The 25,798-nt window shown below is 42.5% G+C and overlaps 2 protein-coding genes across 2 annotated transcripts in view; one reads left to right on the forward strand and one right to left on the reverse strand.

Annotated features, from left to right (window-relative positions):
* The window catches only part of LOC140723385 (uncharacterized), an 85,336-nt gene that overhangs the window by 38,603 nt on the left and 20,935 nt on the right, over positions 1-25,798 (forward strand). The window lies entirely within an intron of this gene.
* LOC140723388 (uncharacterized) overlaps positions 1-25,798 on the reverse strand; it is a gene marked incomplete at its 5' end in the record, with an annotated part of 32,202 nt that overhangs the window by 3,398 nt on the left and 3,006 nt on the right. Inside the window, 3 exon segments of the mRNA XM_073037970.1 lie at positions 20,791-21,082; positions 21,606-21,790; positions 24,652-24,737. Of these exon segments, the coding sequence (XP_072894071.1) occupies positions 20,791-21,082; positions 21,606-21,790; positions 24,652-24,737 (563 nt within the window).

The raw sequence follows: 25,798 nt of genomic DNA on the forward strand, positions 1-25,798 counted from the left end.
CACCTTTCACCCTTAACCCATGGCCTCTGGTTGTAGTCGCACCCCATCTCAGTGGTAAAAGCCAGCTTGCTTTTACCCTATCTATAAACCTCTAAATAGTCATATAACTCCATCAAATCTCCCCTCAATCTTCTACATTCCAAGGAATAAAGTCCTGGCTTGTTCAATCTCTCCTTATAACCCAAGTCCTCCAGACCTGACAACATCCTTGTGAATTTTCTCTGAACTCTTTCAAAGTCTTGACATCTTTCCTGTAGGTTGCTGACCAAAACTGCACTCAATACTCCAAATTAGGCCTCACCAATGTCTTGTACAAAGTCAACATAACATACCATTCAGTACTTTGGTTTATGAAGGACTATGTGACAAAATCTTTCTTTCCGTCCCTATTGAACTGTGACCCCAGTTTCAGTGAAATATAGACCTGTATTCCTAGATCCCATTCCTCAACAACACTCCTCCATGTCCGACCAGTCACTGTGTAAGACCCACCCTGGTAGGTCCCACCAACATGCAACACCTCGCACTTGTCTGCATTGAATTCTGTTTTCCATTTCTCAAGCCATATTTCCACCTAGTCCAGTTCGCACTGCAAGCCATGATAGTCTTCTTGCAGTCCGCTGAATCCCCAGTCTCGGTTTCATCCACAAATTTGCTGATCCCTAACCATCTTATCATCCAGACTACTGATATAGATGACAAACAACAACAGATCCAGCTCTGATCCCTGTGGCACACCACTAGTCACAGGCCTCCGGTCAGAGAGGCAACCATCTGCTACCCCACTCTGGCTTCTCCCAAAGATAGTGTCTCATCCAATTTACTGTCTAATCTTGAATGCTGAATGACTGAACCTTCTTGACCAAACTCCCATATGAGACTTTGTCAAGTGCCTTGCTGACGTCCATGTAGACAACGTCCACTGCCTTGTCTTCATCCACTTTCCTGATAACTTCCTCGAGAGACTCTATAAGACTGGTCAGACATGACCTACCATGCACAAAACCATGCTGTCTATCCTTAATCAGTCCAAATCGATCCAAATACTTATATATCCGGTTCCTGCACATACGTTCTAATAACTTTCCCACTACTGATCTCAAGCTCACAAACGTAACATTTTCTCGTTTCTCCTCAGAGCCCTTCTCGAACAGTGGAACAACATCGGCTGTCCTCCAATCCTGCAGTACCTGACCTGTCACTAAGGATGATTTAAATATCTGTGCTTGGGCCCCAATAATTTCTGCACTTGTCTTCCGCAGGGTCCTGGGGAAGAACTTGTCAGGCCCTGGGGATTGATCCACGCTAATTTGCCTAAAGACAGCAAACACCTCCACCTCTGTAATGTGTACAGGGTCCATGAAGTTGATGCTGCCTTGCCTCACCTGTGTCCATCTCCTGAGCAAATACAGATGCTAAACTACTATTTTAAACCTCCCCCATCTATTTTGTCTCCCGTATAGATTACCATTCTGATCGTACAGAGTGGGCTTGTTTCTGTTCTGACCTTCTCCATGTTTCTGTGACAGAAAAGCTGGCCAAACTTGACAGGAAGGGGAATCTGGTAGGAATGACGACGGAGCAGTAATGGCTGGAGTTTCTGGGAGCAACTCGGGAGGTGCGTGGTAGATATATCCCAAAGAACTGGAAGCATTGGAAAGGCAGAAGGACACAACCGTGGCTGAAATGAGAAGCCAAAGCCACCATAAAAGCCAAAGAGAGGGCAAACAAAAGAGCAGAAACTATTGGGAAGCTTTTAGAAACCAAGAGAAGACAACTGAAAAAATTGTCGGATGAGCTCACGGTGTGGAATTATGATATTGTAGCACCCTTCAGTCTGAGGCATTGAGAGGAGCAAAATATCCAGGGCCTCGATATCTCTTGAAAACCAAGGTTCCCTGCACCAGTTATCTTTCAACTTTTAGTTTTGCAGGCACCTACAAACTCTGCATCATCAAAATTTCACTTCTGAAGAACTCCCACTCACCAACTAATTATGGTAATTATCATAAATTATCAAATTAGTAAAATTATAAATTAGCAAATTATCATAATTTGCCAGAAAACAGCTTGTCCCAATCCACACTTGGCAGATCTTTTCTGACGCCATCAAAATTGACCTTTCTCCAATTTAGAATCTCAACCCATGGTCCAGACCTCTCTTTTTCCATATTTACTTTGAATCTCATGGCATTATGATCACTAATTTCTGTCAACAGCCCCGGATCATTTCCTGATAGTTTATTGCACATGCAATTGCATATGCAACTTCTACATTGGGAATTCTACGTCCCGATTAAGGGCACATTTGACAAACTCTACCCCATCTAGTCCATATATGGAAAATTAAAATCACTTAATATATCAACCTTTGTTTCTTAGCATGGTCTGTGATCACTGGAGAAAGATTTGTTCCTCTATATTCCTCAGACTGTTGGCTGGAACCAAGTCCCAGCGATGGCTACAATATCATAATATATGGTCCATACATACTGGTTGTGTGGTGGAAAAAAACACAACAGTGCCTCTTTCACCTCAGAGCATTGAAAAGTTTGAAATGGGGACCTAAATCCTAAGAAATTTCTACAGGGTCACAATTGAGAGCATTGTGACTGGCTGTGTCACTGCCTGGAATGGGGACTGTACTTCCCTCAATTGCAGGACTCGGCAGAGAGTGGTGCGGACAGCCCAGTGCATCTGTAAATGTGAACTTCCCACTATTCAGGGCTGTAAAGAGGACCCGAAGGGTCATTGGGGATCCCAGTCAACCCAACTACCAACTGCTCCAGCTGCTACCATCTGGGAAATGGTATCGCAGCATAAAAGCCAGAACCAGCAGGCTCTGGGACAGCTTCTTCCACCAGGCCATCAGACTGATTAATTCATGCTGATACAACTGTATTTCTATGTTATGTTGACTGTCCTGTTGTACATACTATTTATTATAAATTACCATAAATTGCACATTGCACATTTAGACAGAGACATAATGTAAATATATCTACTGCTCATGTATATGAAGGATATAAGTATTAAAGTCAATTCAATTCCATTCACCCCCTCCATTATCTGTTCTGTCATTCTGGCTCCCTCCCTGCCTGCAACTTTAAATCCCCCACTAGCACTTGCAAGCCTTACCACTAGGATATTAGTCCCCTTCTAGTTCTGTTCCCCTAACTATTGAATCCCCTATCACATCTTTGACTTACCTCTGCCAGATAATCCCTCCCCCAACAGTTTCGAAAGTGGTCCACCTGTTGTTGTGGGGGATGGCCACAGGAGTATTCTACGATGGCTGTTTAACCGCATTCCCCTTCCTGACTCTCACCCAGTTTCCTGTGTCCTGCACTCGATGTAACACAACTCTCTTTCATGTCATATCTATCACCCCCTCCCACTCCCGGCTGATCCGGAATTCATCCATTTCAAGTTCCAGCTCCTTAACGTGTAGGGTTACAAGCTGCAGCTGGATGCACATCTTGTAGGTGAGGACATCAGGGACACTGGAGGTCTCCCCACCTTCCCACCAATGTCCCCTCCAATTTGTAATCACCCGTGTGCACAAAAACCTTGTGCTGTGCAAATTTTTGCCCAGTGAGAACAACATGTGCACACTGAATTTTATATAGAGAGGTATTGATTTCTACAGCTAGCAAGTCACTGTCAATAAGCACTTTGATCTCTTCTGGGTTTCATCGACTTCATCTTCACTCTCACACAGCCTATGTAACAGGCCTGTAGCAGTACTGAAGGATTTTCTCGCCAGTGCTTTTGCACACCGTATATACATTGGTAGGCAAAAGTTTGGGCACCCCGGTCAAAATTTCTGTTATTCTTAATAGTTAACTGAGTGGAAGATGAACTGATCTCCAAAAGTCATAAAGTTAAAGATGAAACATTCTTTTCAACATATTAAGCAAGATTAGTGTATTATTTTTGTTTTTACAATTTCAGAGTGGAAAAAAAGGAAAGGAGCACCCTATAAAAGTTTGGGAACCCCAAGAGATTTGAGCTGTCAGATAATTTTTACCAAGGTCTCAGACCTTAATTAGCTTGTTAGGGCTATGGCTAGTTCACAATCTTCATCAGAAAAAGCCAGGTGTTGCAAATTTCAAAACTTTATAAATACCCTGACTCCAAAAACCTTGTCCCAACAATCAGCAGCCATGGACTCCTCTAAGCCCCTGCCTAGCACTCTGAAAATTAAAATGCATGATGCAGGAGAAGACTATAAGAAGATAGCAAAGCATTTTCAGGTAGCCATTACGTCAGTTCGTAATGTAGTTAAGAAATGGCAGTTAACAGGTACAGTGGAGGTCAAGTTGAGGTCTAGAAGACCAAGAAATCCTTCTGCGAGAACTGCTCGTAGGATTGCTAGAAAGGGAAATCAAAACCCCTGTTTGACTGCAAAAGACCTTCAGTAATATTCAGCAGACTCTGAAGTGGTGGTGCACTGATCTATTGTGCAGGGACACCTGTACAAATATGACCTTCATGGAAGAGTCATCAGAAGAAAACCTTAACTGTGCCCTTGCCACAAAATTCAGCGTCAGAAGTTTGCAAAGGAACATCTAAACAAGCGAAACGATGAAGGGTCTCGGCCTGAAATGTTGACAGTGCTTCTCCCTACAGATGCTGCCTGGCCTGCTGTGTTCCACCAGCATTTTGTGTGTGTTATCCAAACAAGCCTTATGCATTTTGGAAACAAGTCCTGTGGACTGATGAAGTTAAAAAAAGAACTTTTTAGCCACAATGAGCAAAGTATGTTTGGAGAAAAAAAAGGGTGCAGAATTTCATGAAAAGAACACCTCTCTAACTGTTAACCACGGGGATGGATCGACCATGCTTTGGGCTTGTGTTGCAGCCAGTGGCACGGGGAACGTTTCACTGGTAGAGGGAAAAATTAATTCAATTCAATACCAGCAAGTTCTTGAAGCACACATCGCACCATCTGTAAAAAAGCTGAAGATGAAAAGAGGATGGAAATCAAGTCATCATTTTACTCGTTTAGCTATTCACAGGAACAGAAATTTTGACCAGGGGTGCCCAAACTTTTGCATATCACTGTATGCAATTTTCTTGCTAAATGGTGCTTCAAAAAGTTGTACTTCCAAATATCACTCCTCTTCTTCCCACTTGAAAATTATCGAACAACTTTTGCATTACCACAATACACACAGGTAACACCAGTTTCTGTACTGTACATAAATATTTCCCCTGAACCCTCCCTCAAGTTACGGACAGTGAAGAACTCGGTGATGACAATGCCAACGAATATGAAGGGAAGGGCAGTACTCTGTCTCATTGGAGTCTGGCACATTTGTGATGTTAAAGCCCAGTGTTTGATATCATTATGTGCCCAGAGAGAATTGGACAGAACATGTTCTCATGGGCAGAAAAGTCCAGAGCAAGAGCAGGCGGAGCAAGCAACACACACAAAATGCTGGAGGAACTCTGCAGGCCGGACAGCATCTATGGGAAAGAGTACTAATGCTGAGTTCCTCCGTCATTTTGTCTGTGTTGCTTGGATTTACAGCAGCTGCAGATATTCTCTTGCTGCGGTTGGAGATAGAGGAAAGGTGATTTTCTCAACAGCTGATAGAAAGATTTTGTTCTCTTTTTTCCGAATTCCTAATCCTTGCATTCAGATTGCTCGAGCTCAGCTCTGTTTGTGAGATCTATCTGCTCCCATTCCCTGATTAGCCGGAAGCTCCCCGGGGCCCGCGTACGGATCGTGGGGCTGAGAGAGAGGAAAAAGACCTGCCTGTGCCGAGTTTGCGGGCTACAGTCTCCGGTTCTCACAGCAATTGTCACTCAATTAGAGTCGAAAAAGCCCTTACCTTTCCGCTCCTCCCGACATTTTGTATACTGCGCGCATGCGTAGTTATCGGAGACGGCAGCAACCCTGCGCCTGCGCATTTGATCGGTGCTTCAAACGGCAGAGAAATTTTAATCGCGCGGCTTTATGGGTAATCATGGTGCCATTAAAAATTTCTGCAAGCACCTGTTCCATGTCCATATCTTAGTTTTTTTTGTGTGTAGAAAACTCAGCAGCTTTCTTAACGCAGAAAGCAGCTCCCATAAACGATACACTAAATATCAACAGGCATTTCGTGTATCTAATGCCAAAGTACAATCCTCTTACAAATGCAGATGTGAAACAAAAGAGATTCTGCAGTTGCTGGAAATACAAAGACGCACACACACACAATACTGAAGGAGCTCTGCAGTTCAGGCAGCAACTAAGCAGAGGAGTACACAGTCTAGACATGCTGAAGGGGCTCGGATTAAATGCTGCCCATTTATTCCTCTCCACATTTGCTGCCTGACCTGCTGATTACCTGCAATGTTTTGTAGAAATTAACCATTTTGTTTTTCAATTAACCAGTTTCCAAATGTTTCTCATCTTTCATTTATAGCCACATCCTGCTGGTTTGGTTCCTCTTCCTCCTCCTGCTCGTAACTCGAAAGAGACTGCACAGATTGATCAGGTGGTTAAGAAGGCAAATGGCGTGGTTGTCTTTATTAGTTGAAGCATTGAGTTCAAAAGTCGGGAAGTTGTGTTGCAGCTGTTACGAGCCTGCGGTCGTACTGTGACTGTTTCTTTAAGAGCGCCGGCGTGAGGAGGCGGGACTATGACGTCAGTCACAAGCTGACAGCGCTGACTGTGGACTGAACCATAAGAGAGAGAGAGAGAGCGATCTGCAGACAGGCAGTCGGGGGAGGGAGGGGGAGGGAGGGAGGGAGGGAGGGGGAGGGAGGGAGGGAGGGAGGGAGAGAGAGAGAGAGAGAGAGAGAGAGAGAGAGAGAGAGACTAGAAAAGCTGATAGCTTTAGTTAGTCGCAGCTGAGGCTTGGAACTCTCCTATGCCCACAAGAGAGGGTTGATCATCGGTACACGGAACCACAACGAATGTGTGTGGCTGTCACTTCGTATATTCCATAGGAGTGGATTTTGGAATATTTTGTGTTAACCCTTGCCTGGGTATGTCTGTGTGATAACCCCTGGAAGACGGTATTCCATGACAGGTCACTTTCGCTGATAACTCGTATGTGGACGGATTCAACGGATAAGAACTTCGTCGACGGTTATTTTGAAGTAACGGCCTTTTCTCTACGTTTCACCCTGGATCACAAATATCTCTCTCCCATCATTTATTCCGTGGATTACTGAACTTTCCTACTTTGCCATCTCAAGACTCTAAGCTTTGTTCCCTCAGTCTGGATAGTTTGGGAATTATATTTACACATATATACACTTAACACTGTTAACTTTCCTTTAATTCGTTAAGTTACTATATTATAAGTAGATACTAATAAAGAGAGTGGTTTTAACATCAAAACCAGACTCCAGTGTGAACTCTATTGCTGCTGGTTCGTTTCTAAAAAGTTTAAGTTCGAAACACAGTTTTATAAAACTAGTTAGACCACATCTGGAGTGTTTCATACAGTTCTGGTCGCCCCCATTCTCGGAGGGATGTCGAGGCTTTGGACAGGGCGCAGAAGAGGTTTACCAGGATACTGCCTGGATTAGAGGGCATGAGCTATAACGAGAGGCTGGACAAACTTGTGTTGTTTTCTCCAGAGCGGCGCAGGCTGGGGTGAGACTGGATGGACGTTTATAAGATTAAGAGAGGAATAGATCGAGTGGACAGACGATATATTTTTCATGGGGGTTGAAATGTCTAATACATTTAAGGTGAGAGGAGATGTGAGCGGGAATTTTGCTTCTTTCCACGGAGTAGTGGGTAACTGGACATCTGTCTGGGGGTGGGAGAAGAAAGCGGCCACGTGATCCCGTTTCCTGTACACGTTTTCCGCAGATCTGCAGCATCTGCGGGTCACTCACTGCTCTAAGTGTACGTGTAGCTTCATCTTTCCCCGTTCAGACAAGGCAGTGAGATCCGGATCTGTCACGTCCTCTCGTTGTAGTGGACAATATGGTTTTTTTTCTGCAATATTTTCAGCATGTTTCATTTCACTGTTTTTACCTGCTGAAGTGCTGCCAATGTTTCTAGGTGTCTGACCCATTTATGTGAGAATTTAGCCTTTTCTATTTCTCTGAGCTTCTCATAAATGTGTACGGTTTAGTTAAGCTTCACTCCACTACTTCCAAAGCAACAACCCAGTCAGTCAAATAGTTCCACACAATTAAAATAGATTATTACATCGTTTTTTTAAATTTTGTACTATTTATATAATTTAACTATGTAATATTTATATTCTTATATTAAAACATAATTGTTAAAATCTATGGTTATCATTTAGGTTTTACTGCTGCCGCAGAGACAACGAATTTCATGACATATGCCGGTGCTATTAAACCTGATTCTGATATTGATATGGGAGACCCACCACCGGTCACCTGATCCCAGTTACCGCAGATCATAATGAGAGATTGAAGCCTTTTCTATTTACTTGCATTCCTCAGAAATGACAACAGTTCAGTTTTCTTCTGTGGTTCCAGAGCAGAAGCTCAGTCTGTCTAATATTTCCACACAATTAAAATGGGGAATTTGTTTATTATCATCACGTACTGAGCTACAGTGGAAATCTTGCCTGATGTACCATCCACACAAATCGATACATTGCAACAGTACATTGAGCTGAAATACGACAAAACAATAACTGTAACAAAGCATTATGGCTGCAGAGAAAGTGCAGTGCAGATAGACATATGGTGCAGGGTCACGTCGAGTTACATTGTGAGGCCGAGACCATTTTATCATTCATTTGGATTATAAACCAGACAGGAAGCCGTCCTTGAGCTTGTCATTACTAATAACTGCAGCTCTTCTTTTTTCTCAGTTTCTCGTGGCACTAGACAGGGATGTCCATTAACCCCTTTATTATTTAATCTTGTATTGGAGCCTTTAGCTATAACACTACGTGAAGCTAAAAATATTCTCGGTATCTCTATGAATGGAACCATAAACCATAAAGATTTCTCTTTATGCAGATGATCTTTTGGTTTTTATTTCAAATCTTGAGGAATCAATTCCTAATCTTTTGGAAGCACTTAAAGATTTTAGTAAACTTTCAGGATATAAACTTAACTTGAATAAAAGTGAATTGTTTCCATTAAATGTCACTGTTAGTATATATAATGATATTCCTTTTAGAATTGTTAATACCTTTAGATATTTAGGTATTATAATTACTAAAAAACATAAAGATCTCTATGAAGCGAATGTAGTTCCTTTAATGGACTCCATGAAACAACTATTTTCTAGATGGAATCCACGTATTTTTTCTTTAATAGGTCGTATTCACGCTGTGAAAATGATGATTTTACCTAGATTTTTATATATTTTCCAAAATATACCTATCTTTTTAACTAAATTTTTTCGATCAAATTGACTCTCTTATTTCTTCCTTTATTTGGAACAATAAAAGTCCAAGAATTAATAAGTATCATTTACAAAAATCTAAAAAAATGGTTGACTTGAACTTCCTAATTTAAGACGGTATTAGTGGGCTGTGAATATTAGACAATTATGTTTTTGGTTATATTGGGTTGATAATAACCAAAAATCATTATGGGTTGATTTGGAATTAAAAGTTCTGAAACAATTTTATTTAACTTAAATTTTAGGAGCTCCATTACCTTTACAGCTCTCTAAAATTCCAAATTTAAATCTTTACCCGGTTATTAAACAACCCCTACGGATTTGGGTTCAGTTTCGTTTTTTAAAAAATTTTAAACAATTTAAGTTGTCTAGTTTTTATATCGAAACTTTTCATTTAAACCTTCAACAACTGACCCCATTTTTTCTCCTATGGAAAAATAAAAGGATCCTTTGAAGAGTTAACTAATAAATTTTCTCTTGCTCATACACATTTTTTGCAATACGTTCAGGTGAAACATTTTTTACAACAATGTTTACCTAAGTTTCCATATTTACAAGAATCTGATTTGTTCGATATCATTTTGAAATTGAATCCCTTAGTGAAAGATTCCATTAGCAGAATTTATAATTTATTTTTATTACAAAAAGAGAACGTATCACTAAATATTAAACAATATTGTGAGAGAGAACTTAACCTTTGTTAATGAAGATTGGCTTCGAGTTTTGAAAAACGTAAATTCTTCTTCTGTATGTGCCAACCATTGTTTCATTCAATTTAAAATTGTTCACGATTATTATTTAACAAAGGAGAGACTATCTGAAATATTTCCTACTCTATCTATTTGGAATAGTTCCACATCATATTCAGGGTATTTCATCTTCAGATCTACCTGTAATTTCATTTGTTACACTACTGACAAGAACGGCTATTTCATTAAAATGGAAAGATATTTCTTCTCCTACATTAATTGAATGGTTTTCGCAAGGAATGTTATGTCTTAGTTTGGAAAAAATTAGAAGTAGAACTTTTGATCCTCTATTCGATTTTGAGGGAAGTTGGGGTTCTTTTGCCAAATATTATCATTTAATTTGAATTACGTTATATGGTTTCCTTCCAATTTTATTTTTTTATAAATATGAAATGACGGTTGATGTTTCTTATTTTCATATTTAGATGATGGTCAAATGTGTGTTACTTATGTAGTTAGTGGGTTTTTTTCCTAGTTAGAAGGGGTTCTTTTTTTCCCTTTTATATATATATTTCCAATATTATATTTTACGATCAGTTCTTTCAGCTTTATTAATTGTATACATATTAATCTATTGAAGTTTTGTATAAATTTATATCTGTAGAAGATTATGTACCTATAAAAAATTTATAAAAATGAAAAAAACTGAAAACGACAAAACAATAACAGTAACAAAGCATTATGGCTGCAGAGAATGTGCAGTGAAGATAGACATATGGTGCAGGGTCACGTCGAGTTACATTGTGAGGCCGAGTACATTTTATCATTCATTTGGCTAATAATCACAGACAGGAAGCCGTCCTTGAGCCGGGTGGTTCGCGCTTTAAGGCTTTTGTATCTCTTCCCCGATGGGGGAGCGTGTTTGCAGCAAGAATGTCCAGGTTGTGAGGATCTTTGAGTACATGGCCTGCTTTTCCGAGGGAGCGGAAGTGTAGGGAGAGTCCATGGAGTGGAGGCTTGTTTCTCTGATGTTCTCTGCTCTCCAAAGTTCTCTGCAGTTCCTTGCAGTCACGGGCAGAGCAGTAGCCATACGAAGGCGTGAAGTATCGACAAGGAGCTCAGAGATCTCGGCCTTCACCCTGCCTTGTGTAGCTGGATCCTGCTCTTCCTGTCAGATCGCCGGCAGGTGGTAAGAGTGGGCTCCCTCACCTCTGTCTCTCTGACCCTCAGCACACATACCCCACAGGGTTGTCTCCTTGCCCCCTCCTTTACTCTCTGTGCACCCATGACTTCCGTTGCCACCCACAACTCCAATCTGCTAATTAAATTTGCTGACGACACTACACTGACTGGCCTGATCTCAAATAATAACGAGGCAGCCTGCAGAGAAGAAGTCATCACAGTGGTGTCAAGAAAACAACCTCTCCCTCATTGTGACAAAAACACAGGAGCTGGTTGTGGATTTCAGGAGGAATGGAGACAGGGACCAAATTCAACATTTCCAAGTCTGTTATTGACACAAAATGCACATTTTAATATTGATCATGACACAATGTATTTTATATATCGTTATTAACATAAACATATTTATAGATTGTTACTGACAGAGAATCGTATAATTTGTGTTCCGTGTGTTATCTGAATGTACTTGCCTGTGATGCTGTCACAACTCAGTGTTTCTCTGTACCTGTACCTTCCCGTACTTGTGCACTTGGCAATAAATTCAACAGGACCTGAGAAATCTCATTGAGATTTGATTAGTGATGATCATCTTGGCAGCTCGGTAGGTCGAATGTATGAGACAGTATACTGTTAAATGCAAAACCCTGAACAGTGTTGATGATCAGAGGGATCTTAGACTCCAAGTTCATCGCTCCCTGAAAGAGACTGCACAGATTGACTGGGAGGTTAAGAGGGCAAAGGGCATGGTTGTCTTTATTAGTTGAAGCATTGAGTTCAAAAGTCGGGAAGTTGTGTTGCGGCTGTGACGAGCCTGCGGTCGTACTGTGCCTGTTTCTTTAAGAGCGCCGGCGTGAGGAGGCGGGACTATGACGTCAGTCACAGGCTGACAGCGCTGACTGTGGACTGAACCATAAGAGAGAGAGAGCGATCTGCAGACAGGCAGTCAGCCAGGTGTGTGTGTGTGTGTGTGTGTGTGTGTGTGTGTGTGTGTGTGTGTGTGTGTGTGTGTGTGTGTGTGTGTGTGTGTGTGTGTGTGTGTGTGTGTGAGAGAGAGAGAGAGAGAGAGAGAGAGAGAGAGAGAGACTGGAAAAGCTGATCGCTTCAGTTAGTCGCATCTGAGGCTTGGAACTCTCCTATGCCCACAAGAGTGGGTTGATCATCGGTACATGGAACCACAACGAATGTGTGTGGCTGTCACTTCGTATAATCCATAGGAGTGGGTTTCGGAATATCTTGTATTAACCCTTGCCTGGGAAGGTTGTGTGGTAACCGCTGGAAGACGGTATTCCTGTGACAGGTCACTTTCGCTGAAAACTCGTATGTGGACGATTCAACGGATAAGAACTTCGTCGACGGTTATTTTGAAGTAACGGCCTTTTCTCTACGTTCCACCCTGGATCACAAATATCTCCCGACGATCATTTATTCCGTGGATTACTGAACTTTCCTACTTTACCATCTCAAGATTCTGAGCTTTGTTCCCTCAAGCTCGATAGTCTGGGAGTTATATTTACACATATATACACTTAACACTGTTAACTTTATTTCGTTTAAGTTTCTATATTATAAGTAGATACTAATAAAGAGAGTGGTTTTAACATCAAAACCAGACTCCAGTGTGAACTCTATTGCTGCTGGTTCGTTTCTAAAACGTTATCGTTCGTAACACAGTTTTATAAAGCTAGTTAGACCACATCTGGAGTGTTTCATACAGTTCTGGTCGTCCCCATTCTCGGAGGGATGGCGGGGCTTTGGAGAGGGCGCAGAAGAGGTTTACCAGATACTGCCTGTATTAGAGGGCATGAGCTATAACGAGAGGCTGGACAATCTTGTGTTGTTTTCTCCAGAGCGGAGCAGGCTGGGGTGAGACTGGATGGACGTTTATCAGATTACGGGAGGAATAGATAGAGTGGACAGACGATATATTTGTCCTGGGAGTTGAAATGTCTGATGCATTTAAGGTGAGAGGAGATCTGAGAGGCAAGTTTGCTTCTTTCCACAGTGTAGTGGGTAGCTGGAGTCATTGCCTGGGGTGGGGTAACAATCCTGTCACGTGATCCCGTTTCCTGTTCACGTTTTTCACAGATATGCAGCATCTGCGGGTCACTGCTCTACATCTTTCGCCCGTTCAGACAAGGCAGTGAGATCCGGATCGGTCACGTCCTCTCGTTGTGGGTGGACAGTATGTTTTTTTTCTGCAATATTTTCAGCATGTTTCATTTCATTGTTTTTATCTGCTGAAGTGCTGCCAATGTTTCTGGGTGTCTGACCCATTTATGTGAGAATTTAGTCTCTTCCATTTCTCTGCGCTTCTCATAAATATGTACAGTTTAGTTAAGCTTCACTCCACTACTTCCAAAGCAACAACCCAGTCAGTCAAATAGTTCCACACAATAAAAATAGTTTATTACATCGTTTTTTTTTTCATTTCGTACTATTTATATAATTTAACTATGTAATATTCATATTATTATATTAAATCACAATTGTTAAAATCTATGGTTATGAATTAGGTTCTACTGCTGCCGCAGAGACAACGAATTTCATGACATATGCCGGTGCTATTAAACCTGATTCTGATATTGATATGGGAGACCCACCACCGGTCACCTGATCCCAGTTACTGCAGATCGTAATGTGAGATTGAAGCCTTTTCTATTTTTTTGCATTCCTCAGAAATGACAACAGTTCTGTTTCCTTCTGCGGTTCCAGAGCAGAAGCTCAGTATGTCTAACATTTCCACACAATTAAAACGGGGTATTTGTTTATTCTTATTACGTACTGAGACACAGTGAAAATCTTGTCTGACGTACCATCCACACAGATCGATACATTACAACAGTACATTGAGCTGATATACGACAAAACACTCACTGTAACAAAGCATTATGGCTGCAGAGAAAGTGCAGTGCAGATAGACATATGGTGCAGGGTCACGTCGAGTTACATTGTGAGTGCGAGTCCATTTTATCATTCATTTGGCTTATAACTGCAGACAGGAAGCCGTCCTTCAGCCTGGTGTTACGCACTTTAAGGCTTTTGCATCTCTCCGTCAATGTGGGAGCGGGTTTGCTGCAAAAATGTCCAGGTTGTGAGGATCTTTGAGTACATGGCCTGCTTTTCCGAGGCAGGGGAAGTGTAGGAAGAGTCTATGGAGTGGAGGCTTGTTTCTCTGATGTTCTCTGTTCTCCAAAGTTCTCTGCAGTTCCATACATATATGGCAGAGCAGTAGCCATACAAAGGCATGAAGTATCGACAAGAAGCTCAGAGTCCTCGGCCTTCACCCTGCCTTGTGTAGCTGGATCCTGGACTTCCTCTCAGATAGCCGGCAGGTAGTAAGAGTGGGCTCCATCTCCTCTGTCTCTCTGACTCTCAGCACACATAACCCACAGGGTTGTCTCTTTTGCCCCCTCCTTTACTCTCTGTGCACACATGACTTGTGTTGCCACCCACAGCTCCAATCTGCTAATTAAATTTGCTGACAGCACTACATTGATTGGCCTAATCTGAAATACTGATAACAATCGATCAAATGCCTCCTGACAAGGCTCGGTCCAAACAAACTTTTCACCCTTCTTCAGGAGATTGGTCAGAGGCAGAGCGATAGCAGCAAAGTTCTTACAGAACTTACGATAATATCCATCCATTCCCAGAAACCTTCTAAGAGCCTTCTCAGCAGTCAGAATAGGAACTTGAGAAATTGCCTGGACTTTTGCCCGAACAGGAGCCAAATTGCTTTGCCCAACAACATAGCCAAGACAGGTCACAGTGTCATTGCCAAATTCACTCTCAGCCAAGTTAACTGTAAGGCTGGCCTGGGAAAGCCTGTCAAACAGCTTCTCTACTGCAGAGATATGCTCTTCCCAAGTGTCACTCCCTGTGACTAAGTCATCAATATAGGCATCTGTGTGTTCTAATCTTCGAATTACAAAATCAATCATTCTCTGGAATGTTCCTGGAGCATTTTTTAATTAAGATATTGTATTCACACAAACCAGATGGTGTCACAAATGCAGAAATTTCTCTACCTCTGTCCGTCAATGGAACACACCAATACCCTTACAACAGATCTATCTTTGTAAGAAATTAGCTATTCCAACCTTATCGTTGTTTTTGTTACTGCATTTTCCTTCCTATAATCAGTGCAAAATCTAACACTACCATTAGGTTTAGGCACAATAACGCATGGTGACACCAATCTGATGCTGAAGGACTAATAATACCATTTTCCAGCATATATTCAATTTCTTGCTCAGCCAATTTACACTTTTCTACGTTCATGCGATATAGGTTTTGTTTAATAGGTTTCGCTTGACCAATATCTACATCATGTACTGCGACCGTGGTTTGCTTGGGAATATCCGGAAATAAATCTTTAAACTTCAGAATTAATTCCTTCAGCTGTTGTTGTTGCTTTGGCTGCAGATGGGCCAACTTGTTATCAATGTTTTCTGGAACAACCGAGTTCATTAGCCTAACTGGGACCACGTTTGGCTTGTGAAAATTCTCAGACGAGTCAAATCCTTCATTCTCAGGGTTGCCAGCTTCATATGTTTTAACAACACTCACAGATGGTGCCTGCTTGTCAAATTAAGGCTTTATTATATTTATGTGTACCACCTGTGTTAGTTTACGTTGGTCGGGTGTTTTAATAACATAATTCAGATTATTAATTTGAGATATTATTTCATGCGGTCTATTGAATTTCACCTGAAGTGGATTTGTCAACATTGGAGATAAGGCTAGCACCTTATCTCCCACCTGGTATTTTCTTTCGCGAGCCTGTTTATCAAACCAACACTTCATTTTGTCTTGAGAAATCATTAAGTTTTCTCTACAGGATTGGTGTAATATATTTTTGAAATTCAAAACATAGCCTAACAAGTTAATATGTACATCTCCATCAATCCACTGTTCCATTAACAAGGTCAAAGGTCCTCTCACTCTATGACCAAATACCAGTTCAAATGGACTAAAGTCCAGTGATTCCTGGACCAACTCTCTGACTGCGAACAAAAACAAATGTATTCCTTCATTCCAGTCTTTTCCATTTTCAACACAGTATGTCCTAATCATTGTTTTGTGGGTAGAATGAAAATTTTCTACAGCACCCTGTGATTCCGGATGGTATGCAGACAATATAACTTGTTTAGCTCCCAGTTCATAAACTACCTCCTGGAATAATCCAGATGTAAAGTTACTTCCTTGTTCAGACTGGATTTCTTTAGGCAAACCAAATAAAGTATAAAGCTTGGTAAGAGCCTTCGCCACAGTTTTAGCTTTAATATTGCTGAGAGGTATTGCCTCTGGGAATCTGGATGCAGTACACATAATAATTAGCAGGTACTGATGGCCAGCTTTAGTTTTTGGCAATGGGCCAACACAATCCACTATAAATTTTGAAAAGGGTTCACCGAATGCAGGTATAGGCCAGAGTGGGGCCACTGGGGTGACCTGATTAGGTTTACCCACAACTTGATAAATGTGACAGGTTCTGCAGAGGGTCACAACATCTTTCCTCAAATTCGGCCAGTAAAATTATTTCATAATCTTGTTTACAGTTTTATTCACTCCAAAATGTCGACCTAAAGCCATACTGTGGGCCATGGTTAAAATTTCAGTCCTATAAACTGTAGGAACTACAACTTGGTGAACAATTGTCCATGCCTCACTCACTTCTATAGCAGGTGGCCTCCACTTCCTCATTAACACTCCATCCTTGAGATAATACCCTACTGGCATTTTCTTGATCTCATCATCTGAGAGAGCTGATTTTCAAAGCTTCAATCTCAGGGTCTGGGTTCTGTTCTGCTATAAACTCCTTCCTTGACAGGGATAAATCTTTCTCATCAGACTTACTACCGGAATCCTGTTGAAACAATGAAGGCAGTAAAGTCCCTGACAAGTCATCATAACCTGAATCCCGATTTTGGCTATAACATATAACAATCACAGCACGGAAACAGGCCATTCCGGCCCTCCTAGTCCGTGCCGAACTCTTAATCTCACCTAGTCCCACCTACCCGCACTCAGCCCATAACCCTCCACTCCTTTCTTGTCCATATACCTATCCAATTTTACCTTAAATGACACAACTGAATTGGCCTCTACTACTTCTACAGGAAGCTCATTCCACACAGCTATCACTCTCTGAGTAAAGAAATACCCCCTCGTGTTTCCCTTAAACTTTTGCCCCCTAACTCTCAATGGCTATCATGGGTATCAGAATCAAGCTGCACAGACCGTCTGCGTCGGCAGACTTTTTAGCCATACTTCGAGTTACTGGGCAGGAAGGATAAATGTTAAAATCCATCTGTGGGTCGTCAGTGGTTGGCTTAGTTGTCAACTGCACTGCAGGAACAACGTTACCATCTGCCAGGTCATTCCCTAACAGCAAAGTAGCATCTTCCACCGGTAAACTGGAGCACAATCCGATTTTAACAGGTCCCGAAACCAACCCTGACAGTAAAGTTACCTTGTACAATGGCACAGAAACCATGCTGCATCAATGCATCACCAAACTTTAGAACACTGTCTAATATAAGTGACTGAGAAGCCCAATGCATCACCAAACTTTAGAACACTGTCTAATATAAGTGACTGAGAAGCCCCAGTAACTCGAAGAATTTTCACTGGTACCGGGGTTGACCCCTCCTTTACTAATACAAATCCATCTGACATAAAATGGTCGAATCGCTTCTTAACTCGGTCAGACCTCTCAGTCCTTATCTGAGCCTTAACAGAATGTTCAAAACACTATGGGTTTATAGGTGCTTCAACATACTGAACACCGGCATTTGGGACTGCCTTCTTTTCGTTTTTCCTCTTCAGGATGGAACAAATAGCCATCTTATGACCAGCTTTCTGGCAACAGTAACAAGTAAGATTAGAATATTTCTCCTTCAACTGTTTCCCTTCATCCTTACTCTTGCACTAGTCCCAGCTTTAATTTCTGGTTTACCCTGGTGATCCCTGCTACTCTTTTGGAAGCTCTTATTCGGGGTGTTAGGGGTAACCCTACTTAGTAACGGGGTCCAAAATAGACCCCATGAACTCTGCTGCTATTATGAGAGAGAGGGGGAGGCGTCCAGAGCGATGAGAGAGAGAGAGAGAGAGGGACAGAAACTTCTCGAAAGATGATGCTGGAAGTATTTATCAACCTCTGCCTCGTCAAATGGAGGTACCAATTTAACTTCCTGGCTAGCCTCAAACTTATCACCAGAGTCTAACACTCGACCCCTTTGCTGAAATCCCTCTATCTTTTCCTGCTCGAACAGCCTCTGTCTTTCTGCTTCCTCCCTCTGCTTTTTTTGCCTCTTCTCTCTGCTTTTGTGCCTCTCTAGCCTCAAACTGCCTCTGCCTTTCCGCAGCCTCCATCTTTAATTTTTCTCACTTGTACTGGAGCTCAAGCTCACTAGGTTTACTTGCAGGAAACACCTCCAACTCCTCCACTTTAAACACATCTGTGCCCTCCTGATTGTCAATGTCACCTTATTAAGTTTTAACCTTTTGGCAATACTCAACAACTCAAAAGTTCTGGCGTCCTCTAATGCCTCAGAGGTTGGTGCTTCCAGACATCTGTCAGCATCCATTGCTGCTGATTTTCCACACACAAATCAATCAAAAGGGATTTCCCCAATGAAATCAATAATAAATCAATACGTCCCCAAATTTGTTCATATCCCGGACGCAGGCCGCAGATTTGTTATGAATCGCAACGCTTTAGACACGAACCAGCAGCAATAAACTACACTTGGAGTCTGTTTTTGATGTTAAAACTACCTTTATTAGGATCTACTTATAATATAGAGTAACTGAGTGTCTTACCAGAAAAGATAGAAGTATCCGTTGGAGTCTGGTACTATTATCAAAACAGTGTTTATTAGTAAAATATACAAATCAATATCAACAATGCAAATATACAGATAATACACGTTAGCAATACTAAACCTAAAAGTGTGGGTATAATAATAATCAATAATAAACAAGCTCTATCGATGTCTAGGGGATAATGAATTGTCATATGTGAATATAAAGTTCAGTTCTGTTCATACAGGCTGAGGTAGTTGTTGGTCGATGTGTTGTAATGGTTGGAGAGAGAGAGGGAAAGAGAGAGAGCGAGCAAACAGTGACAGCCAGTCAAACCTTCCTTTACGTTCTTGATCCGTCGATGTGTTGTTCTGGCCATTCAGGTATGACCCCTCTGTCCTTTAGCTAGACCGTTCTTCTATGGTGGACTCGTCACGCAGGCAAGTGTGGACACACACACAAGCCCCCACCGGCCTCGCTATAAACACTATGAGTTAAAATTGACCGATCCTTCGTTCGGTCTCCGATGCCCCACACTTTCTCGTGGGTTCCAACACTTAAGCAGTGCTCACTAGTGTGTCTCTTGGTGCGTCTGAGGGGTGTCTCCCCAGACCTCACTTTTATCCCTACTCACTGGGTCTCAGGTGTCAATCAGTTTTGAATGGCTTAGCCCATCAAACCAGCCCACTCCGGCTGTCCACTGAGGAATTTTAATGATCAGAATAGTACCAAGTAAACAGCCCTCTCCGGAGCCATAAGTCTTACAGGAGTCATAATATGGTGGGTCAACAAGTCTCTCTCCACCCGGTGTTATCTCTCCCTTATCTGAAGCAAATGTTCCAGACCAAGTATGTTTTTGTTCCATCTCTTTCTCTTTCATTTGCAGCCTGGCAAATGTAACGGTTTGTAATTCTCCCAGGGGAGGGGGACATGGACAACCCTGCACCCTTCTGCCCATCAAAGCTGTTCATCCTTCGTAACACCCCCATCCTTCTAGGAATTTTCACCAAAGGGGAACATTAACTAGTACAGCGTTTTACAGGATTACAGAGTTTAGCAAAAAAAAACAGAAGTGTTCTTAACTATAAAGCAATACAGATATACCTTCACTTAGCATCTAGATAAACAGTCAGCGATTACATTGTCACTTCCTTTAATATGTTGTATCTGAATATCAAACTCTTGTAGCATCAGATTCCAATTTAATAATCTCCTGTTTTTATTTTTCATGTTAGCCAGGAATACCAAAGGGTTGTGATCTGTATAAACAATTAAAGGACTTTGTGCTGAACAAGTGTACACTTCAAAATGTTGTATTGCCAAAACAAGTGCCAACAATTCTTTTTCTACGGTAGAGTAATTCCTCTGGTGCACATTGAACTTCCGAGAGAAATACGCTACCGGGTGTTCCACCCCATCCCCTGCTTTCTGCAATAGGACTGCCCCTGCAGCCTCATCACTTGCATCAGTCGCCAGGGAGAAAGGTTCTAACAAGTCAGGTGCCTTTAACACAGGGTGATGGCACAGTATGGTTTTTAACTTGTCAAAAGCATCCTGACAAGAATTGTTCCACTCAAATTTTTCTTCCTTCTGTAGGAGTTTTGTAAGCGGGAGGGCGATATCAGCAAAGTTCTTACAAAATTTTCGATAGTACCCCACCATGCCCAAAAATCTTCTCAAGGCTCTCTTATTTGTTGGTAGAGGAACCTCAGAAATAGCCTGTACTTTTGTCTGCACAGGAGCCAACTGCCTCTGCCCTACCACATACCCCAAGTAGGTGATTGTGGCATGACCAAATTCACTCTTTGCAAGGTTCACTGTAAGTTGGGCTGCAGACATTCTTTTGAACAGGTTTTCTACAGCCTCAATGTGCTCATCCCAGGTGTCATTCCAAACTACCAATTCGTCAATATCGGCCTTGATATTTGTTAACCCTTTTATCACCATGTCAATCATCCTCTGGAATGTCCCTGGTGCATTTTTCATTCCGAACGGCAAGACGTTGTACTCGTAAAGCTTGGATGGGGTGACAAAGTCTGGAATTTCTCGAGCCCTGTCCGTTAAAGGAACGCACCAGTATCCCTTTAACAAGTCAATCTTAGTGATGTACCTCGCTTTCCCCATTTTATCAATGCAATCGTCCACCCTAGGGATAGGGCAAGCATCTGTCTGCGTGACAGCATTCACCTTTCTGTAATCGGTACAGAATCTTGTGGCACTGTCCGGTTTCGGTACTACCACGCAGGGAGAGGCCCACACAGAAAAGGATTCACGAATTATACCAGCAGCTAGCATATGCTCAATTTCTTTTTCTACTGGCTTGCTCTTTTCCAAATTCATCCGGGAAGGGGATTGTTTAATAGGCTGGTTCGAGGTAACAATGACATCATGCTCTGTTCCTTTACACCTCCTTGGAACATCTGGACATAAATCTGTATGTTGTTTAATGAGCTGTGTTAACTGCTCTCTTTGTTCAGGCTCTAAGTGATTGACTTTATCAGCAAGGTTGGCTATAATAACAGTTCTCTAGTCTGGTGGGTATTATACTTACCTTTTCAAAACGCTCTGGGTCCTACTCAACACTCTTCTCTACCTCATCAGTTTTCGTGACTGCACCGACCTCCACGGGGGTCGTTTCATGAAAACCTTTCAGCATGTTTACATGAACCAACTGGTTCGGCTTGCGTCTATCAGAGGTTTCAATCACATAGTTCAGCGAGTCTATTTTCTTAACTACTTTGTATGGTCCTTGAAACCTCGCCTGTAGGGGGTTGGTAACTACAGGGATTAGGACCAAGACCTTATCGCCCACGTGAAATTCTTGCTCTCGGGTACATTTGTCATACCATTGTTTCATTCTCATCTGGGAGTCTTTTAAATTTTCCTTTGCCAAGGTGCATACTTTATGGAGTCTTTCCCAGAATTTTAAAACATAGTCAATCACACTGACTTGAACGTTCGGGCTAGACCACTTCTTTTAAGTAGGGTTAAAGGTCCTCTGGGTCTGTGACCAAAAACGAGCTCAAACGGACTGAACCCCAGAGATTCCTGAACCGTGTCCTCACTGCAAATAACAGAAGTGGTAATGCATCATCCCAGTCTCGAACGTCTTCCTGACAGTAAGTTTTAATCATAGTCTTTAATGTAGCGTGGAATCTTTCCAACGCTCCTTGAGATTCCGGATGGTATGCAGAAGCTAAAATTTGTTTAACTCCCATCTGTGTCATCATTTGCTGAAATGCTCTGGATGTAAATGTACTCCCCTGATCCGATTGTATTTCCTTAGGTAGCCCCACTGTGGTAAAGAATTTAATGAGGGCCTTCACCACCGCAGGGGTCCTAACATACCCCGGAGGCACAGCCTCTGGAAATCGTGTAGCGGCACACATCATGGTCATGACGTACTGCCGCCCACTCGCTGTTCTAGGCAAAGGTCCCACAAAATCCACAACGATTCGGGAGAAAGGCTCCTCAAAAGCGGGTATCGGTCTGAGAGGTGCCTTGGGGATAACCTGGTTCGGCTTTCCTACCACCTGACACGCATGGCACCTTTTACAATAGTCAGCTATATCCTTCCTCATTTTTGGCCAATAGAAATCTTTCATAACCCTATCCACTGTCTTCCTTACTCCCAAATGTCCACCTAGAGGTCCCTTGTGAGCTAAGTTCAACATTTCATCCCGATACACCTTCGGTACTACCACCTGATGTTCTACCGCCCAGTCATCATCGACTGGCACCGTGGTCGGCCTCCACTTCCTCATCAACACTCCGTCCTTCAGGTAGTAACCCTCTGGTTCTTTATCCAGTTCTGTCTCAGAAAGAACGGACTCTCTCAATGCCACAAGCTCCTCGTCACGTCCTTGCTCCTTTATAAATTATTTTCTTGCTAAGGGTAGGTCCACCTCCTCTCCTTTATTATCCTTCCCCTCCCTATTCACCGCTTTACCATCCCCTAACCCCTCTTGGTACAGGGTCGGTAAAAACGTCTCAGCCAAATCAACACAGGACTCATTTAAACTGTCCTCTTTCTCAGCCGCCTATCTTGACATGCTGCGAGTGATCGCGCATGCGGGATAGATCTTAGAATCCAGGGGCGTGTCCTCAGCCCTCACAGGCTTGCTCGTTAATTTCACTGCTGAACACACCTCACCAGCTGCTAAATCATTACCAAGAAGGACGTCCACGCCGTCTCCCGGTAATTCTGACCGCACCCCTACTTCGACTGTCCAGATACCAGGTCACATTTTAAAATGATCCCATGCAAAGGCACAGCTTCTGTCCCTTTTCCTATACCTCTTAAAACTACCTCTCCAGTCTCAGGACCAAAATCTAGCACCTTACTTAGGATCAATGACTGATCAGCCCCAGTATCTCTCCAGATTCTCACTGGAACTGGGGTCTCTCCTTCTTTCACAGACACCGTCCTTTCTGAAATAGATTTCTCACGCCCGTCTCGTACTCTATCTACCTTTGCCTTCCTCGTCGATTTGCTGATCGACTCAATACACCCTGTAGGGACTGCAGTTTTCCCTTTTCCTGTCTCCTTATTCGGAGCAAAGCACTTAGATGCAATATAACCAACCTTTCCACAATTATAACAGGTCAAGCCAGGAAACTTCCTGCCAGCCTGCTTGTCCTCCTTCTTACCTTTACCACTAGCTCCCGGCTTATTCTCTACCTTAGTCGGTGGACTTTCTTTACCGTCCCTACTGTCTTTCTGGTAACTCTTATTTGAGGAAAACTTTGTCTTGTGGGTTAGGGCATATTCATCTGCGAACCTGGCAAATTCTGATATAGACTTATTCGGCTGCTCGTTCAGATACATCCTGATATTATCCGAAACACAACCTTTAAATTCCTCAATCAGAATTAACTCTCTGAAACGATGGAAATCCTCCGCCACCTTTTCTGCAGCACACCAGCGATCCAAGAGCACACCCTTTTCATAGGCAAACTCTGCATACGTCTGATTCCACAGTTTCTTTAATTCTCTGAACTTTTGTCTACAGGCCCGAAGGATAGCCTCCTTTACTTCCTCATAATCCTCAGACACGTCCATGAACAACGCCGCATATGCCCGTTGAACCTTACTTTTTAATGCACTTTGTAACAACGCCACCCACTTCGGATTCACTGCCACCTTTTCAAAATGCAAGAAGTAACTATCAACATCTGTCTCCTTGAACGGAGGTACTAACCTAAACTCCCTAAAATTAATCTCCTCTCTTGAGCCTTCCCTTCGGTCTTTTCCCTGTTCCTTTAACCTCTCCATGTCCAGCGCATGCTGCCTATCTCTCTCCTTTTCCCTTCCCTCCATCTCCCTTTCAGCCTTTCCTTCTCCCTTTGTGCCTCCCAGGCAGCTCTTTCCCGCTCCCTTTGCGCCTCTAACTCCTTTAGCAGGATCTCATTCTCCCTTTTCTTCTGTTCCGCATCCAACCTTAATTTTTCCAACTCTAACTGAACCACCCCAACAACTGGTTTCTTTTCAGGGATAAGTTCCAATACCCCCGGCGTGAACACACCCTCGGATATGTAATACTGGGCTATGGCCCTCTGTATCTCCCACTTTTTCATTGACGACTTCACCTCTGGGAGATTTAAACATTTCACAATATTCACCAAGTCCGTCTTTTTGGCACTCTCTAGCGCCTTCAAAGTCGAGTTTTCTATAAATACATCTATATCCAGCTTTGCTGGTTTCCCATCTGGTTACCCACGCAACCAGAACAAATAATGGACTTATAGCCCGGTTCACTGGCCCCCCAATTTGGTATCAAATCTCGAGACGAGGCCCCAATTTGTTACGTACCCGTAACTGGGTGTCTTACCAGCAAAGATAGAAGTATCCATAGGAGTCTGGTACTATTATCAAAACAGCGTTTATTAGTAAAATATACAAATCAATATCAACAATGCAAATATACAGATAATACACGTTAGCAATACTAAACCTAAAAGTGTGGGTATAATAATAATCAATAATAAACAAGCTCTATCGATGTCCGGGGATAATAAATTGTCATATGTGAATATAAAGTTCAGTTCAGTTCATACGTACTGAGGTAGTTGTTGGTCGATGTGTTGTAATTGTTGGAGAGAGAGAGAGTGAGCAAACAGTGACAGCCAGTCAAACCTTCCTTTACAATCTTGATCAGTCGATGTGTTGTTGTGGCCATTCAGGTATGACCCCTCTGTCCTTTAGCTAGACTGTTCTTCTATGGTGGATTCGTCACCCAGGCAAGGGTGGACACACACACAAGGCCCCACCTGGGTGACGAATCCACCATAGAAGAACAGTCTAGCTATAAACACTATGAGTTAAAATTGACCGATCCTTCATTCGGTCTCCAATGCCCCACACTTTCTTGTGGGTTCCAACACTTAAGCAGTGCTCACTAGTGTGTCTCTTGGTGCGTCTGAGGGGTGTCTCCCCAGACCTCTCATTTATCCCTACTCACTGGGTCTCAGGTGTCAATCAGTTTTGAATGGCTTAGCCCATCAAACCAGCCCACTCCGGCTGTCCACTGAGGAATTTTAATGAACAGAATAGTACCAAGTAAACAGCCCTCTCCAGAGCCATAAGTTTTACAGGAGTCATAATATGGTGGAACAACAAGTCTCTTCCTCCCTGGGTTATCTCTCCCTTATCTGAAGCAAATATTCCAGTCCAAGTATGTTTTAGTTCCATCTCTTTCTCTCTCATTAGCAGCCTGGCAAGAGTAACGATTTGTAATTCTCCCAAGGGAGGGGGACATGGGCAACCCTG

Source organism: Hemitrygon akajei, unplaced genomic scaffold (assembly GCF_048418815.1).
Source record: "Hemitrygon akajei unplaced genomic scaffold, sHemAka1.3 Scf000111, whole genome shotgun sequence".
Classification (NCBI taxonomy): Eukaryota; Metazoa; Chordata; class Chondrichthyes; order Myliobatiformes; family Dasyatidae; genus Hemitrygon; species Hemitrygon akajei.